This window comes from Epinephelus fuscoguttatus, linkage group LG2, assembly GCF_011397635.1.
Source record: "Epinephelus fuscoguttatus linkage group LG2, E.fuscoguttatus.final_Chr_v1".
Lineage (NCBI taxonomy): Eukaryota > Metazoa > Chordata > Actinopteri > Perciformes > Serranidae > Epinephelus > Epinephelus fuscoguttatus.
In genome coordinates, this window is record NC_064753.1 from 24,714,959 (window position 1) to 24,731,129 (window position 16,171).

General features: G+C 39.9%; 1 protein-coding gene across 2 annotated transcripts; it reads right to left on the minus strand.

Moving 5' to 3' along the window:
* Positions 1-838: 838 nt before the first annotated feature.
* Positions 839-11,074, minus strand: mthfsd (methenyltetrahydrofolate synthetase domain containing). Of its 2 annotated transcripts, none has more exons than XM_049565495.1 (8): positions 10,923-11,074; positions 10,496-10,599; positions 9,226-9,339; positions 8,721-8,834; positions 8,514-8,604; positions 6,121-6,233; positions 4,798-4,923; positions 839-3,058 (listed from the first exon to the last, which is right to left on the minus strand). In XM_049565495.1, the coding sequence occupies exons 1-8, from the start codon at positions 10,948-10,950 to the stop codon at positions 2,318-2,320; spliced, it is 1,431 nt and encodes a 476-aa protein (XP_049421452.1). In that variant the 5' UTR covers positions 10,951-11,074; the 3' UTR covers positions 839-2,317. The 2 variants fall into 2 exon arrangements, with proteins under 2 accessions (XP_049421452.1, XP_049421462.1); XM_049565505.1 differs by lacking the exon at positions 9,226-9,339 and adding an exon at positions 9,397-9,510.
* Between the last annotated feature and the right edge of the window lie 5,097 nt (positions 11,075-16,171).

Genomic DNA, 16,171 nt, shown 5'->3' on the forward strand with positions numbered 1-16,171 from the left:
AAACTGATGACATTTGCCGAGGTTCAATGCTCTGGCGAGGCCGAGGGAGAAGAGATGGGGCTCCACAGCTGTTCCCTCACCAGGCCTGGATGACAGCTCCATAAAAAGCCCGAGGCCTGCTCTGTGCAGACAGACATGCTGTGTGCTTGTGTCTCAATACAATCAAGGCCTCAGTGAAACCAGGACACTTGTCTGGCACTGCAGACTGACAGGAGGGGGATCTGTTACCAGGTAATGTCTGTGCAGAGATGCAGAGGGACACGATTAAAACATGATAGGGGACAAGATAAAGGTTATTGAGTGCTGTCAAGTCTGGATGAGTGGCTCGCATGTGTTTAATCATTTTAGTGTTTCAGTTTGAGTTAATCTCTTGCTCTTCACCAGCAGTACTGCAGGTAGAGCCGTCACAAAACAAGGCAGCAATAGTTGTCACACTAAATGGTGTGTTTGCCATTAGGAGAACACCACCTGGATGCATAATAGTTTGCTCAAAATCCCAATGTAAGAGTTAAAATAATATGTTTGTATATGTGTGAGCTCAGTGGTCTGAGATATCATGCGTTAAATTTACCCTTTGACTTTTAATCACTGCCTCTTCAGTCAAACAGCCCATGTTATCTGTAAGGATAGTTTAGGGGGAACAGGCGATTTTACAACTGGACAACAGCAACGTAGGATTTGTGTTTCTTCAGTTGGTTTGCAGATTGATCGGCAAAAATCGCAATCAGTGCAATTTCCTAAATGCTGCAAAAGAATGTGAAGACGCCCCCGTCAAATATTTGTCCAAATCAAACAGAGACACTACAGTTTAGTAAAAGAAGACACTAAGCCGGCAGGGTTCAGTGAAACGCTTTAGTAGAGAATGTTATAATGTGTTACAAACAGATGCATCAACACTACAACAGTTCAGCCAGGCGTGGTAGCATCTCTTAATCGTTAAATGGTGAGGCTGGCTTCATTCTCAAACTGGCCTAACCAAACAGAATGCCATGAATGTGCCAATTCTACCAACAAAAGATACAAACGTCACAGTTTAAATGTAAATGTACAATGTCTATTTCCAAAATATTCTTAATAAGACCTAAGCAAGTAGAAAGCACAGTGAGCAAGTAGTAATCAAAAATTAAAGCTCCAACGAGGCTACACAAACCTCTAGATTTGTTTTTGTGAATTAAAATAAGTTTAGATGTTTAATAGCTGCATCGAGATAAATGCTAGTCAGTGTAAACTGAAGGATAATTATGTTTTGGTTTTTTTTAGAGTACCTAAATCCTTGGTTTTTTGCAAGGATGAGTAGTGCAAGTTTTCAACTGAGTGAGAATTGTCACAATTACGGCCATTTAAAGGCATATGTATTGCTGTCGTCTGTAATCAAAATGGCTTAAAAATTTCCTATGTTGACGCCTTTTAAATTTGGTCGACGGGAAAGTATGCTCAAGATTTATGGCAATTTGTGTAAAATGAGCCACATTGCTATTTTACAATTTGGCAATGGAATAGGAAAATAATAATACTATGGTCAATTAAATATTAAAAACTGTGTGAAAATTGGATTAAATATGTACGAGTGGTGACAAATGTGTTTAGCAAAAAATTCAAAATTGTGGAAAATCATGTGTAGTCAAACATCGGTGTGGCCTTTATGGATATATAAATGATATATAAGGTATTTTAAATTGTACTCTGTATGCTTTCTGACTCAGTAACAATCAGGGTTGTATAAATTATGTAAATGACCACATGGTGGCGTTATCTGCAACAAAAACTAGCCAGTCCTTTGGCCCACTGCCGCAGTAAAATGCGTTTTGAAATAACCAACAAGCAAATCAGCAGGTCGGAAACCAAGGACCTCTTGGCGGAGGTAATACTGACAACTGGGTGTGGAAATAAACTGAACTGAACACTTCACAAAAATTTACTCCACACCTGTATTGTAACAATCAGACTGTATATTCAGTCTATCGCTTAAAAGGATAATAACTGCAGTCTATCTCTAAGAGCGACTCAATAAACACCTCCAAGGACTGAAGGCTCTCGGGACACACAGACCAGGAGGCGTGTGTGAATAAACAAGGCACATAGGTCTATTGTGAAATGATATGTACAAAATACTTTTCTAGTAAACTTCTTTTTGATTCAATAGTTGCATATTGTACTAATATTGTAAGCTAATTAGCCTTGGCAGTCACTTTAGATGGTTCAAATAATTCATGACTGCTTGTAATAAATCCATAAATATAAAAAAAAAACCTAAATTCTTCTTAAGGCATTTAAGGTTGCTCCACATTTAATATTTCCCGGGCTGATTATTATTATATTATTGCTCGGTCTTTTCATTGGTGTCACTCTCAGTATCTGGCGGTGCTGTTTTGGATTTCGGACCTGTTGATGGTCTTGGTCTCCTATTGGACGCTCCGGACCTCTTGCCTCCACGCTGGCTCTTGGCCAGCTCAGCCTGCAGACTGTGACCATTCAGACTGAGATCCTGCAGAGCCTCCAGGGCCTGCGCTGCAGCCTGAGGGTCGCTGTAGTCCAGGAAGGCCCTGTGTTGAGCTCCCTGCCAGGTGAGCCTCAGTGGGGCGGCCTCTCTCTCTCTGAGGGCGGTTTTCAGCTCGCTAACACGCAGCCCCGCAGGGATTCCCCCCAGGTAAACTGTGGTCACGTTCAAAGGGAGCTTACGCTGAGAAGTCACTTCACCTCCACCCTCCTCTTGGCCCTTCTCCCTCATGTTCTCTCCTCTTCTTCCCCTTCCTCTCCTATTGATCTCTCTCTCTTGGTCTCCCCCACCATCTCCTCTGCTGTCTTTCCTCACTCTAGCTGGACGCTGTCTAGCTCTCTGTTCTGACTCCACTATTTTCTCCTGTTTGGATTCTCCCTCGCCTTCTTCCTGCATGTTCTGCTTTGGCCTCCGTCTGGTTTGCCTTTTGGGTTGACCGGTCTGCACACCAGGCTCTGCTGTAGTGGGCGCCACCCCCAGTGTTACATCCTTTCCAGCCTGTTCCTCTAGAGCACGCAGCTTCTTCAGGATGGGGATCTTCTCCAGCTTTTCTGTGTCCAGCTGAAGACACAAAATTGGATGGCCTCAGTAAGGCTGAAAGGGGAGGGGTGTCACACTCACACAGACACACACACACACACACACACACACACACACACACACACACACACACACACACACACACAGCAAACAAATAGCCCTGCTCTGAGCCAACATTATGCTCATACCTACTGATGAGTTAAATTAATAACAAAGTGAAAGCTGACAAATTAATTTGGTATTATTCCATCCTGCTCACAGCCCGTGCTGCTGTAATAGCTATCTTTATAGCAGCGGGACATTTCACTTCCCAAGCTGTTAAAAATAAAGACAGTGCACTTGATTTGTTGGGCCTGTAAGTGTCTTGGCAGCCTTTGATATGAACCAGTCCTGTAAAGGATATACGGGGCCATTGTTTTTACACTGGCCTGTTTGACCTGTCGTTCCCCCTGCCCCTGCAGAGCCAGGCTGGCTGGGCAGAGGAGCCTTTGATGATCAGACATGGCCTTCCTGCCGGTGAGGTCACTGGGTCCTGTTTACTTACATGCGTGTCTTAAGAAGCCCGGAGGTTGCACACAAACTCTCCACACGTTAAGAATAATGCCCCCATCATGTCTAATTAAAGACAAATTATCAGGTGGAAAAACACTCAGCAGCTTTCTGCCAGTGTCAGTGAATCAGAGGCAGTTTAAGGTCCAGACTCACATTTAAATATCGACAAAAGATAAAGTGTGACTTTAAAATGATCATGCACAGTAAATTATCGTTTTGTTGGCTGTTCTTTTCCCCCATTGTTTTTCAGTCTTTTGTGTTTAAAGCTGGTTGTTTTGTGTCTTAGCAGTAGTGTAGTCACCATATATATGTAAGCACTGTTTAGAGAAAGATAAAATGCTGACTAATTCTATTATAATTATCATTACTGACTGAAAGAGTAAACAGAAAATAACAAAGAAAGACTTATACTGTGACAATTATTGGAGCAGAGAAATTAAATGCATACAGAAGTACAACTGATAAAAAAAAAGTGTTCTGATGAGGTGTGGTGTCATTACATGTCCATTAGAGGGCGGTGTTGCTGAGCAGAGAGGCTCAATGAACAGAGAATCTCTGCACTAGTTGCTGTGCTGTGTCAGCTAGAGAGTCACGAAAAACAACAGCTACAGCTAAAATATTACAGCACAACTGACCTACAACTGTCTAATAACACATACACTTTATAAACAAAATGAAGGATTGTTTGTAACACACGTTTCAATCGGATAACTTTTAAAGTTCAACCCAAAACTGCATCCATTACAACCAATTTTATCACTCAAAAAGTACAATTGTGTCAAAAAAGTAACTCAGATGCAAACTGTCCCATTGAGGTGTGAGAATATTTTGCAGTAATTTAAGCCTGAGCACTTAAAATGCAGCACAACACAGATTACTAATTCTGTAAAGATCATACAAGGCTTTTTATAGTATAATCACTAGAGTAGGCCGCGCTGCCTCCATACTGTTTCTCATTAAATTAAACAACTCCTAAGACTGATCATCCATACGGACTGAATTACTGATGGCCTGCTTTAATAAAGCTGTTATCGATGATGACTATTTATGTTTTATATCCTTTACCCATGTTTATTGATGCAATATTTATAAACAAACCATAAAATCAAATAAACCTGAAACTGAAGTCTGATGTACTTTATGCCTGCATTGTGGACTCAGTGGACATAATGTCACTAGACACAAAACAAACCTTTATTTTTATTTACCTTAGTCCAGATGATTCCCTGTGGCTTGGGGATCCCACAGTTAGTTTTAATAACTCTGGTGGGTGTGAGGATGTAGTCCACAGTCAGGTCATGGCTTTCTACCAACCCCTCTGGAATGTCCACCACCTGAAAGCATCAATATCCCAATTAGCACCAAAGCAACAGATAATTAATCACATGTTTGATCATTAGCAGCATTTTTTGAACAATTTTAAGAATTAAGAGAGGAAATTGTTGAAATAGAATTTTCAATTTAGTTACTAGTTACAAAAATATATATGCCTGTGCTCACATCAGTGTGAGCTGAAGACCTTTGGAATTTTTTTCACACATTTGCCTTTATTTTAAACATTTTACACACTAAACCACAAACTGTAGGAGCCATGAATTAATTTAGAAAAGAATACATTTGGTAAGATTAGTAGGATTAATAAGTTTTGGGATGAAGACAACATCAGATGAAGCGCTCATGTGGGTTGCAGTATAATGGTATCCAGGAAGGTGCTCTTTGGTCAGGAAGTGCAGTACATCTTGAAAAAGGTGGCCTAAATGAGGCCACCTGTGAACCCTGCAGCTTTATGCCCTGATGAAGGCCAGTGAGCATGGCTGAAACATGTTGGTGATTTTAATGTTCATCATGAACTAGCCATTTAATAAAGGCCTTTTAACTTTTGCACCAGAAAAGAGTTGCCTTGGATTTTGTTTTTTCAACAAGTTTTGGGATGGTTTATATTTTTGTATTGCTAAATGGGTTTTTTTTGTTAGTGTTTTGGGATATCATTATTCAATATCATTTTGTGACTGCGGTTATTGGGCAAATCGGGTCACATGGATATGAGTGGTTACACTCATCATCTATATGAGCATCTCATCTTCACCTGTGTGGTTTTTTGGTTAGAGAGAGAGGGTGAGTGGGTCGCAGTATTTTTTGTTTAACGCTCTGTTCTTTGTTCGCTGTTAACATTTTTATTGTTACTTTGTGCACCTTATAATAAGTTGATACCGTTTTATATTATATATATATTATATTTATTTAACATATTTTTGCATCTTAGCGAAAGTTAAACAGGCCCAGCCTCAGCCTCTAAGCAACTTTCAGTTTTGTTTCCTACAGTCACTATACAAACTGATGACTTGAAAAAAATACAGGCAGTGATAAATGACATTTTAATGCTGCGGTGTTTATCAGGTTTTTATTTGATAAACTGAGTCAAAGTGCAGAGAGCTTTAATCAAATTACTTAACCTGTTCTGGACAAAATAAAGAACATAATAAAGTTCCATGACACGACATGTTCAGGATTCTGACGAGAGAGTAACTAACCTGGCAGTCATGGACAACAGTCACCACCACAGTGGACTCATTCACAGCTCCCATTGAGGCCATCATGCCGTACTCCATGTCGGCATAGCCCTCTCCTTTTCCAAGCCGCAAGCCTGCATGAGGAGACAGAAGCCACAAAGGGCAGGTTTTACATTATGTGATAAAGAATAACAGTCTACATGAATCTTCAGTGCAGCATTTTCCTGTCTGGATTATATCAAAGATCCACTTTACGTGCAGAATCCAGAAATAACCAGCATCTGCATCACATTCAACATTATTTAAAAAGAAATAATGTAAAAACAGGATTTACTCTAAAAACTGCACTGAATTAAAACACGCTGACATGTTGAGGGTGGCTGCAGTAATGTTTTCAATTCATAAAAATAACCTAATCCAACGTAGACTGATGGAAACATGGATGAGCCCTGTGCAACAAATGCTTAATGAGAACCATGTGGCATTGTACACTTAGAGCCATTTGGAAGTGTATGCATTATGGTAAACATGTCTGTTTCACCGCAACACTGCACCAGTTATCTCAGGCATTTTGAAAATGAGGATCAAAATACATTGTGAGTGATGGGGCAATTTACATGGAGGGCAGAACATAGCAGAACCCACAAGGAGAGAAATGGATCTGATTATGTCCCCATTCTCATTTCTGTTCTTCTTCAAATCTCCCTGACAGGGTGTCCTGGTGCCTCAGAGGGCTACAAACACATGCGATGATCACAACGCAATATTAAATAAGACTCAAGATGTTTGTCACATGCCATGTCCTTTTAGTCTACTGTCATTTTAAACAGTGTGATAAACAGCCATTGAAGGATAGAATTTCCAAAGATCAAAGTGCTGGTTTAGCTGAGTCACTATCTAATAAATGACTCAGTCTTTGGTCACGGTCAAATATTGCTGCCCCTGTAGACACTGTGATGTCTGTCACATCTCAAAATACACAGTATTGGATGGAATAACATACTGATGTTAGTCGTTAGTACTTAAATGTCCAGAGTGCAGGATTAAATGGTATCCAGCAGTGAAGTTGCAGAACTAAAACTTCTCCAATGTGCCAAGCATGTAGGAGAACTACTGTGGCCGACGCAAAAACGTGAACGCTTATTTTAAGGTAATGAAAACACATCAATTCTTATTTTCAAGTCATTATAAACTAATGAAAACATAGTTGTGAATATTATATACAATTTCTGCCAATAGATGCCCCTGAATCCTACACACTGCACCTTTAAACTGAAATAAATAATTTTTAAGTTTTTTAAATCAGCAACAACACAGTCCACACATGTGGCTTTACAGTGGCGGTCTTAAAGGTGTCAGCCCTGGTCGATTTGGTGACACCTGCAGTTAATTACTGGTGGTAACAACAAATGTGGTTTAATACTTCAGGTCACAGAGTTCTGGGGCAGCAAAATGAATCAATAAGTTGTTTTAATTAAGAAGTCAGGCAATAATCTGCTTTTTTTCCCATCATTCTGTGAGCAGCCGAGACCTGATGTAACACTGCATCTGGCATGAGCCTGCAGACAGCACTTCATATTAAAGGAGTTGGTCACACCACTAAGAAGTTGGAGGTGTGCAGTCTGTTGCCTGTAGCTCTTCATCTAACATCTGTTGCTCCTGCTCGTTCCACTGCTCCCTGCAATATTTCAAACTGATGTGCTGTCAACAAATGCTGAAAATGGCCGTTGTTTTGTTGGGCAGACACATTTTTGATGAATGATGGTGGCAGTGATAGGCTCAAAGACAAACACATTGCATTTCCTGTGATTACTTCATATCAGAGTCAACTCGTGTCTGGCTTGTTAAAGGCTTTCAATGTGAAGCTAATGCAGCAGAAAATGTTGGTTTTGCATTAGCAGTAACTTCATACAGCCTTTTTTCCCTCGACACCCAGATCATAATACTGCTGTGTCTGTGATTTTTATAGCCTCCTCATGGATACATTCTGCTTACGATCTGGCATCTCATTGCTACCTTTTTATAGAGTCCCAGCCTCACCTACACGCTGTGCTTTCTGAATCACAGCAATATAAGAACAAAATAAAAAAAAACAGGCAGAGGGAACACATTCGCACACTTCTAGTGGGTTGTAAGTAAAGATTGAGAGGCATTACTTTTGTAGGAGTCTGAACATTGTTTTAAAAGAAAAGCCTACATAAAATACATTTAACAGACCAATCAATCAATCAGTCTTTGAGACTATTAATTAAACTTCTGTCTATTTATGGTTAAAAGAGTGTGTTTTCTTCTGTTTTTTTTAAGATTTGAATCCTTACTGTCTGTATGGTGAAACTGGTCCTGGACTCACAGCAGTGAGTGAATTTAGTGAGGCAAATTTGCAATATCATAAGGCTCCCAGAATTGTTTGTCACCTTTCTCTGACACCGCCACAGAGCCGACCACCACCAGGTCGACCTTTATCTTCGCATCAAGGCCAACGGGCACACTGAAGTCTTTCACACCCTGAAGGAAGAAGTTCAGAAGATAGAAGAGAAGATAAAACAGGTTTAGGTAAAATCTTGGGTGATTATGAATCATATTGAAATGAATGAAAATATGTAAAACAAGCAAGTTGAAACCTGAGAGGAGGAGCATATGCGTAGCTGTTCTTTGCTGGCTCCCTGGGGAGGAGTGATTTTATTGAAGAGGCCGGTACGAAGACGAGGAGTTGGGACCAATAAAGTTTTCCGCGCCTGCAAAAGATCTCAAAAATTAGCCACCAGGCATTTACAGTTACTAAATTTGATTAGCAGATTAAGACTGGACTGGAGTAGATTCAGTGAGTGATGGCAGAAATATCAAAATACTATGTAGATTCATATTCAGTGGATGCAAAGCACTGATATGCATGAAATATCACTTCAAGAGGAGAAGCCAAGGACATAATACAGAAACTTACAGTCCAATCTAACAAGCTCTGGTGTCTAATAGAGAATTTGTAATCATTCCTCTTCAATAATTCTTTTGATTTCTAATTTGAACCCCTCCATGTGAACCATATTGACATGGTAACAAAACATTAATTTCTGTAATACAGCCTGAGGCACTCTGGTTCTTGATGTGTTTTCCACAGTGCAGTGCTACCTGCAGCACTGCCAGTCGGGCACCCTCCAGAGGTTTATCAGGATCCACCTTCACCTCAGCGGTATGGGTGAACACCTGCAGCTCAGACACCTTGGCACAGGCTGTGAAAGCACCCTGGTTGAGAGAAGAGGAGGATACAAGGGCTGACAACAGTTGCAACAGTCCACTTACTTCCAGAGTGACAAAGCGCGCCTGCTGCTGGGGTTTGTCTGGGTTTACTTTGACTGTCTGGCTGGACTTGAACTCATGTAGGTCTGCAAGTCTGTCGCATGCTTGGTTTGCACCCTGGCCAGTGAGTACACAGTGAAAGAGATGCATAGATGCAGAGACAGGACAGCCATTAATCAGTCAAAGTTCAAGAAAATCAGTCAAGAGCTGCTGTGAAAACCTCCAAACCTGGTGTCATTATAGTAGCAATAATTTTACCCAGTGTGGCATTTACTGCCTTGGAACAAATGTTATCTACAAATATTTACATGCTAATTTAATTTTGCAACATATGGAACACAAACAGTGACTTGTGTTAATTTACATAAATTTAGGAAAAGATTTCTTTGTTTAAGAAATTTCAATTTCACTACTTCTGAAACTGAGGTCTGTGAACAAACACAAAAAATATTCAAACTGTTTCGAGGTCCAGTGTGTAGGATAAAGGGAGATATACTATCAGAAACTGAATATAATTAGTGTTTTTTCTGTAGTGTATAACACCCTGAAAATAATAATTGTTGTTGTTGTAATTCACATCTCCGCATAATCATGATGGCCACCATGGTTAACAGGCCCTCTGCAACATACAGCATCAGAAAAACACTTTTATTTGGTGTTTTTAGCTGTTTAAATCACAGGGTCCATTTGTTTTGGAGAGGAGGAGACCTCTACAGATAATTTGGCTCCTGGCTGCAATCTGCAAATTCACAGCTAGATGTCACTAAAAGCCCCTATATCTTACACACTGGACCTTTAATGGACTTACAATAGGCTTTACTGTGTAATTTCATCAGCTATAACTATTACTATTAATTTGTCTTGTTGTAAGCACCTCTGTGTGTTAAATATTTGTTTTATTGTAGTGTTTGGACTCGATATTTGTAATGCATACTACAACTACACTGACTATACTGTGTACTCGTGGCCTCCATGTAAGAGACAGTTAATATGTATATTAGTGTTTAGATGTGTAGATTTGGGTCACAACTAGCTACACAGCAGCATTACACTGGTCCCTCACTGCTAAAATTAAATTAACAATTAAATTGCTTTAACCTGCCTTGAAATTAGGGATTCTGTTGTGGACAGGCCTGGGGAAATTAGCCAGATTATTGTCTTCGATGTAGTCCCAAACTTTCTGACGGATGTCCCATTTCGTGGCTCCTGCAGAGAAAACGACACCTGTTTTAGTGACAGACCCAAAGTACAGTGAGGATAACATTAGCCAAACTGCTCCATATTAGCATGCGTTCACAGCCATTCATAGCCACACAACCAACGTCACAAACATTTAACCCACCGAAATTACTCCTATAACATGCTCCGTTATGTTACTGGTGATATAAATTAGTAACTTCAACAACTGAACGGGCTTCGTGGTGAATTCAAAGTGAAGCAAGACGACGCTGCGTTAGCCAAACATTTCAAAATGCTCCATGTTAGCATGCAACGACATTCATTTTTAACGACACGAGCATTCAACCTACCAGGTTTTATTTTTATAGACGGCTCCATTGTGTTATTGGTGATAGAAATTAGTCTCTGATACAAAACTCAGTCACACTGCACGCAGGAAAGTCACGTGTGAGTGCTGTAACATAAGACTGATAGAACAGCTGCTTGTCAGTGTTTATCACTGCTACGGCGGCTCAGAGCAGTCAAATTTAACCAAACGCGAAGCTGAAAACATCAAACTGGCAAATGACAAACAAGGCAAACTGTCTGGGAGGGAATCATACCAAACATTGTATTACAGTAAAGGTTGGGAATACCTGTACTTTGCTTATTTCTATTTTTGTTTACCTCCTTCGTCTTCTTTGCTTGGTAAGTTTGTTTAGTTCCATTTAACAATAAGGTGATTCAAAGTGCTTCAGACAAGGCATCAAAGGCCACAAGGCATTATACAGAGACAAAAAAAAAGAGAAAATAATATTTTTTAAAGACAAAAATAATATGAAATACAAAAATAAAACAAAATGAAAGCCTCCCAAAAGTGTAACAACATTCAAACATATGCTGATAATTTTTTAATTCATTTTATAATTTATTTCAACAAGTGTGTTTTTGGATTTTTAATTTACTTCAAATATTAGGTCAAAAAAGACAACAAAAAGCAAGTAAGGTAACAACTGCTACGACAGGGCAATGCAATGAGTACTTTTCCAAGGTTCAAAATAAAAATAAAATAAATAAAACAAAGGAAAGAAAGAGGACAAAAAATGCACATAACTGTGTTACATTCAAGAGATTAAGACAAGTAGACTTCTGTAGCCTTCTCCCCCTCTAGAAGTGTAATAAAACGTCCCCATGTCTTATCAAAAGTAGAATATCTACACTTAATCATGAGAGTAAATTTTTCTAGGGCAACGGAGTGTGACAGCCCAGTAAGCAAGGTGTGTAAACTTGGTCTACTAGGGGATTTTCAGAATCTGGCTAAGGTGGAATATAATTTATTGCTTTTAACTTTCTCAACAGTATTAAAGTAGCAGTATACCTGCACTTACAGAATAAAATACATGCAAGTTAACCTGTTAGTATGAGTAGTGTCACTTTAGATAATTTGCTTCTAACACAGCCATACTGTTACTCAGGTCAAAATGTGAATGCTCTTAGTTTTAATTTTATAGTGTGTTTTAACATTCTGCTTCTTAAATTAAGGATTTAAATGACTTTTTCTTGTGATGGTGAAGCACATAGAACTTCATCTGCATAGAAATTGCACTTTATATGTTAAAACACATGCAGGGATTTCTATTTCTCAAAGCTGAAATCAACTTTGAAGCTGGTCTGGAGCAGTCATATCTGGTATTGTGCTGGTCAAACTGTTTTACTGTAAAACCTTGTATTGTATAACAGTCATGTACTCTCTCTCTCTCTCTCTCTCTCTCTCTCTCTGTGTGTGTGTGTGTGTGTGTGTGTGTGTGTGTGCATGTTCATTTCAGGCAGCCCCAAGCAGCTAGTGATGGGTTCATAGGGGAGGACATGGGAACGTTGGGACAGCTGTGGCATGGCGCATTCTTGCTAAAGCTGCTGCAGGAGTCCAGAGCAGAGATGATTATAGTTGGAAGAAGAGGATGGGCAGTGTCCCTGGTGAGGAAGGGACCGATTCAGCATCTGCTGCGGAGTGCAAACCAGCAGGATGGGGTTGTGGTTCAATGTGGGTCTTGCACGGCAGCTGGTAGTCTTGCATGACACTATAATTGTTGGTAGGCTGTTGTCAGTGATGACAGTGTGGTCTTGCAGGGGGCAGCAGTAGGGAAAAAAAGTTTATATTTGTAAATGTGTGTACAGAAAAATCATCTCATCCTTGAAGGCAAGGTAATTGGCCAGAAGCTGACATCATATAGTAAACTGAAGATGGATGCTTAGTGTGACTGATGATGAACAGAGATTTTGTGGGATGAACTGGACTGGGCTCATGAAAGGATACAGTATCCATTTGTGATGCCATTTCTGGGAAGTGTGACCTGAGAACATGATAATTAGCTGGTTGCCTCTGGTAAAAAGCTTTTCTGATCTGGATCCCCATCCACTGTAAGTCATTTGTCATTTACTCATTGTATGAAGTTAGTGTTCTTCAGACTTTTCAGTAGCAACCTTAAAAATAGGAACATTTGGATTTGAGTTTTTAGGTTTTTATGCTCAGTACATTTGCTCTTGCTATTATTATAAGTAATTCACTAAGGTACCGTCACCTCAGAGGACATAACATCAGCTATCAGTATATGCATATTACATATTGCATTTAGAAACTACAATTTTAATATTTCTTCACCAGATGTTTTTCAGTACTGTACTTTCTTTGTATACAGATGTAAGTCAGACAATGAAACTATATGAGAAAGGAGGAACACAGCTTGAGAACGTGGTAATACAGCTGAAAGGCCACAACAGTAGCATGGTGCCTCTGTTGAAACACTGTTAATCCAGTACTGGCTTATTAGATCTTAGATATTTTCTATCTTTAAATTAAAGAACACAAACACAGTTTCTTATATTTTACTGTAAACTTGACAGTAAGTTAAGCAGCACCACCTGCAGGCCTTTAGGTTTCATGTGCCCTTTAGCCTAGTTATTAAACAGCAGAGAATTAATATCAAATATAATGTCCACCCACTTTGACCTCCATCTTCACCTGATTTTTTTCAGGCCGTCTACAGGTAGTCATCAGTATTTACACGTGTGTGTAATCTGTATACTGCAAAGTCCCATGAAAGAGCCCCATCTCTTCACAGTGTACTTTACCTCCCTGAAATGACCACATTAAATCTAACCCATTGTGGTGTTCGAGTCATGTTTCCCGCAATCGTACTGGTCAGGATTTTGCAGTGAAATTCCAGTGGATGGCTGTGTTTGTTGCAGTTTTGAAGTAGTTGCAGATGGTCTGAAGTATCCCACTGAAGACAGACATCTTGGAAATCAAAAACTGTTTGACATTCTCCCCCAAGTGTTGAGAAAATGAGGAGAGTCCTCATCTGCACTTTGCTATACAAGCAGCTGTCAGACATGTTGGAAAAAAAACTTTGTACTTGTGAACTTATAAGGATCTTTCTAACAGTAACACTTTAAGACATAGGCTAACTGTGACAATATGTGAACGCAAACAAGCAAATATGAGTAAATATATGAGAGTATACTAGCATGCACAATAGCAGGATCCTGAAACTGAAGCAGCTAAATGGAATTCAGCCATCAATATTTTATTATTACACAGGTGCTTTTCTTTCTGTGACATGTCAACTCTGTTAAAAGGCCTATTGCACAGGTTTACAGTTAAATCCTAAAATGTAAAGGATAGTGTATAAAGGACACTGCTTGCTCTGTGATTTTATGAAATGGATATACAATATTGCACCACCCTGCAAGATATGTGACATAAGGGTAAACTCTTGCATATAACATGTAATTTCAAAACACTTTGGATTACTGCCCACAAATTTACAGTGTATTTAGATGGCAGTGTTGATCGTGATACAATAAATCCTCTGGAACTTTTATTGAGAAAACAGTTACAGTAACAATACTAAGAGTTTGCAGCCATGTTGTGTTTTGAGATAAATGCTAACATCAGCATGCCAGCATGTTCACAATGACAATGCTAACATGCTGATGTTGAGCAGGCAGGCTATGATGTTTATGGTCACCAACTTATTTAGCATGTTAGCATGCCAAAATGTGCAATTTAGCAATGAAGAGAAAGTACAGCTGAGGCTGATGGGGATTTCATTAATTTAGCAGGCACCAAACAAAAGTAGCAGGGTCCCCATGGTCATGGTAACCTGGAAAAGTCAAAATCACATTTTACAGGACTGGAAAAGTCATAGTATTAGTAAAATCCTTGAAGGTTTTGGGAAAATAATGGATTTTTGGATGTAATTATGTTATGCACAGTAATATTCTGTGGATAACCTTCAGTGTAATGTAACATGACAGCAAACTGAGCAAACCCTCAATTCAAGATGTCAAGCTCAGCTCACATCCCAGCTACATCAACTGATCTCAAACAGCCCAATCAACTGATGGCGCAGCTGCTTGATGGAAGGCAGTCAGCTGATGAACCAATTGGCGAATCTCATTCAGGGCACCCTGTTTAAACTGCTTTAGCTTGCCTACTGTTGCTGCTTCCTGTGCAAGCTGCTTTGCAACCTGCCTCCACACCAGCTCCTCCTTTTCTTGCTGTGTCTGACTTATCAGTGTCATTTCTGTTTGTCATTGATGCTGAATCAGTTCTGTTCCCGGGGGTCTTTGTTGCTGCTCCATGTAGGCGCATGGAACGGCAAGGAGGTTTGTTCTCTCTGCCTTAGGCTTTCCTCATTTGTAGGTGGAAGGGCAGACTTGTGTGCTCTCTCTCTGCCTTAAGGTTTTCACGTAGACGTGTGGAAGGGCAGAGAGGTTTGCTGTCTCTGCCTTAGGCTTTCCACGTAGGCGTGTGGAAGAGGCTTTCTGCGTAGGCCTGAGGAAAGGCAGAGGCCCCAGAACAGAGCCATACCACCAAATATAGTACTGCAAATGGAAATAAAGTTTTCTTTGGCAAAAGTGTTCTTGACTGAAATTTATTTACTGTAGCTGTTGATGTAATGTAGCTCTAATATGTGTTGACATATGACTTTTCGTTATAATTACACATGTCAGATGTCACCTTTAAAGAGCTGCCAAATCTGATAGATATTTTTTTTATTTTGGGACCATTTAATAATGTTTGTAACTAGAAAGGGGTTTGAATTATTTTCTTTTTTCTAGTAGGCCCTACTGCTTCTTGTTGCAGACTCCGGTCACAGGGGGAGACAAAGGGCGTGACCCTGCTGATGGTGGTACAGCTGTGGTGTCTGTGGTAGTTTTTGGGGCGTAACAGGAATGCATGATTACCTGAAGGTGTTAGATCTCGTCACTAGAGGGCGAGCTCTACCAACAGATTCCCCTCAGCAGACAGAAGCACCATTTCCTCCTTTTCTGAAGGCATGGGATTCAGATGGGTTTATTTGTTATTTGAATATCCATAAACTGTATCAGATTGCTACATATCTCTTTTAATCATCTGCCTTGCTGTCATCCAGGCATATTAATCTCTGAGCTGTGCATATTTGTCATGAACAGACCCATCATCAGGTTTAATAACTTGCCAACAAGTATATCCACAAATTATGATACCACAGTCATGCACACGCACACAGGGATACTCATTCACACACAGGCGCACAGACAATGTCCTCCCCCCAGTGGTCCATGGACCTCCCTG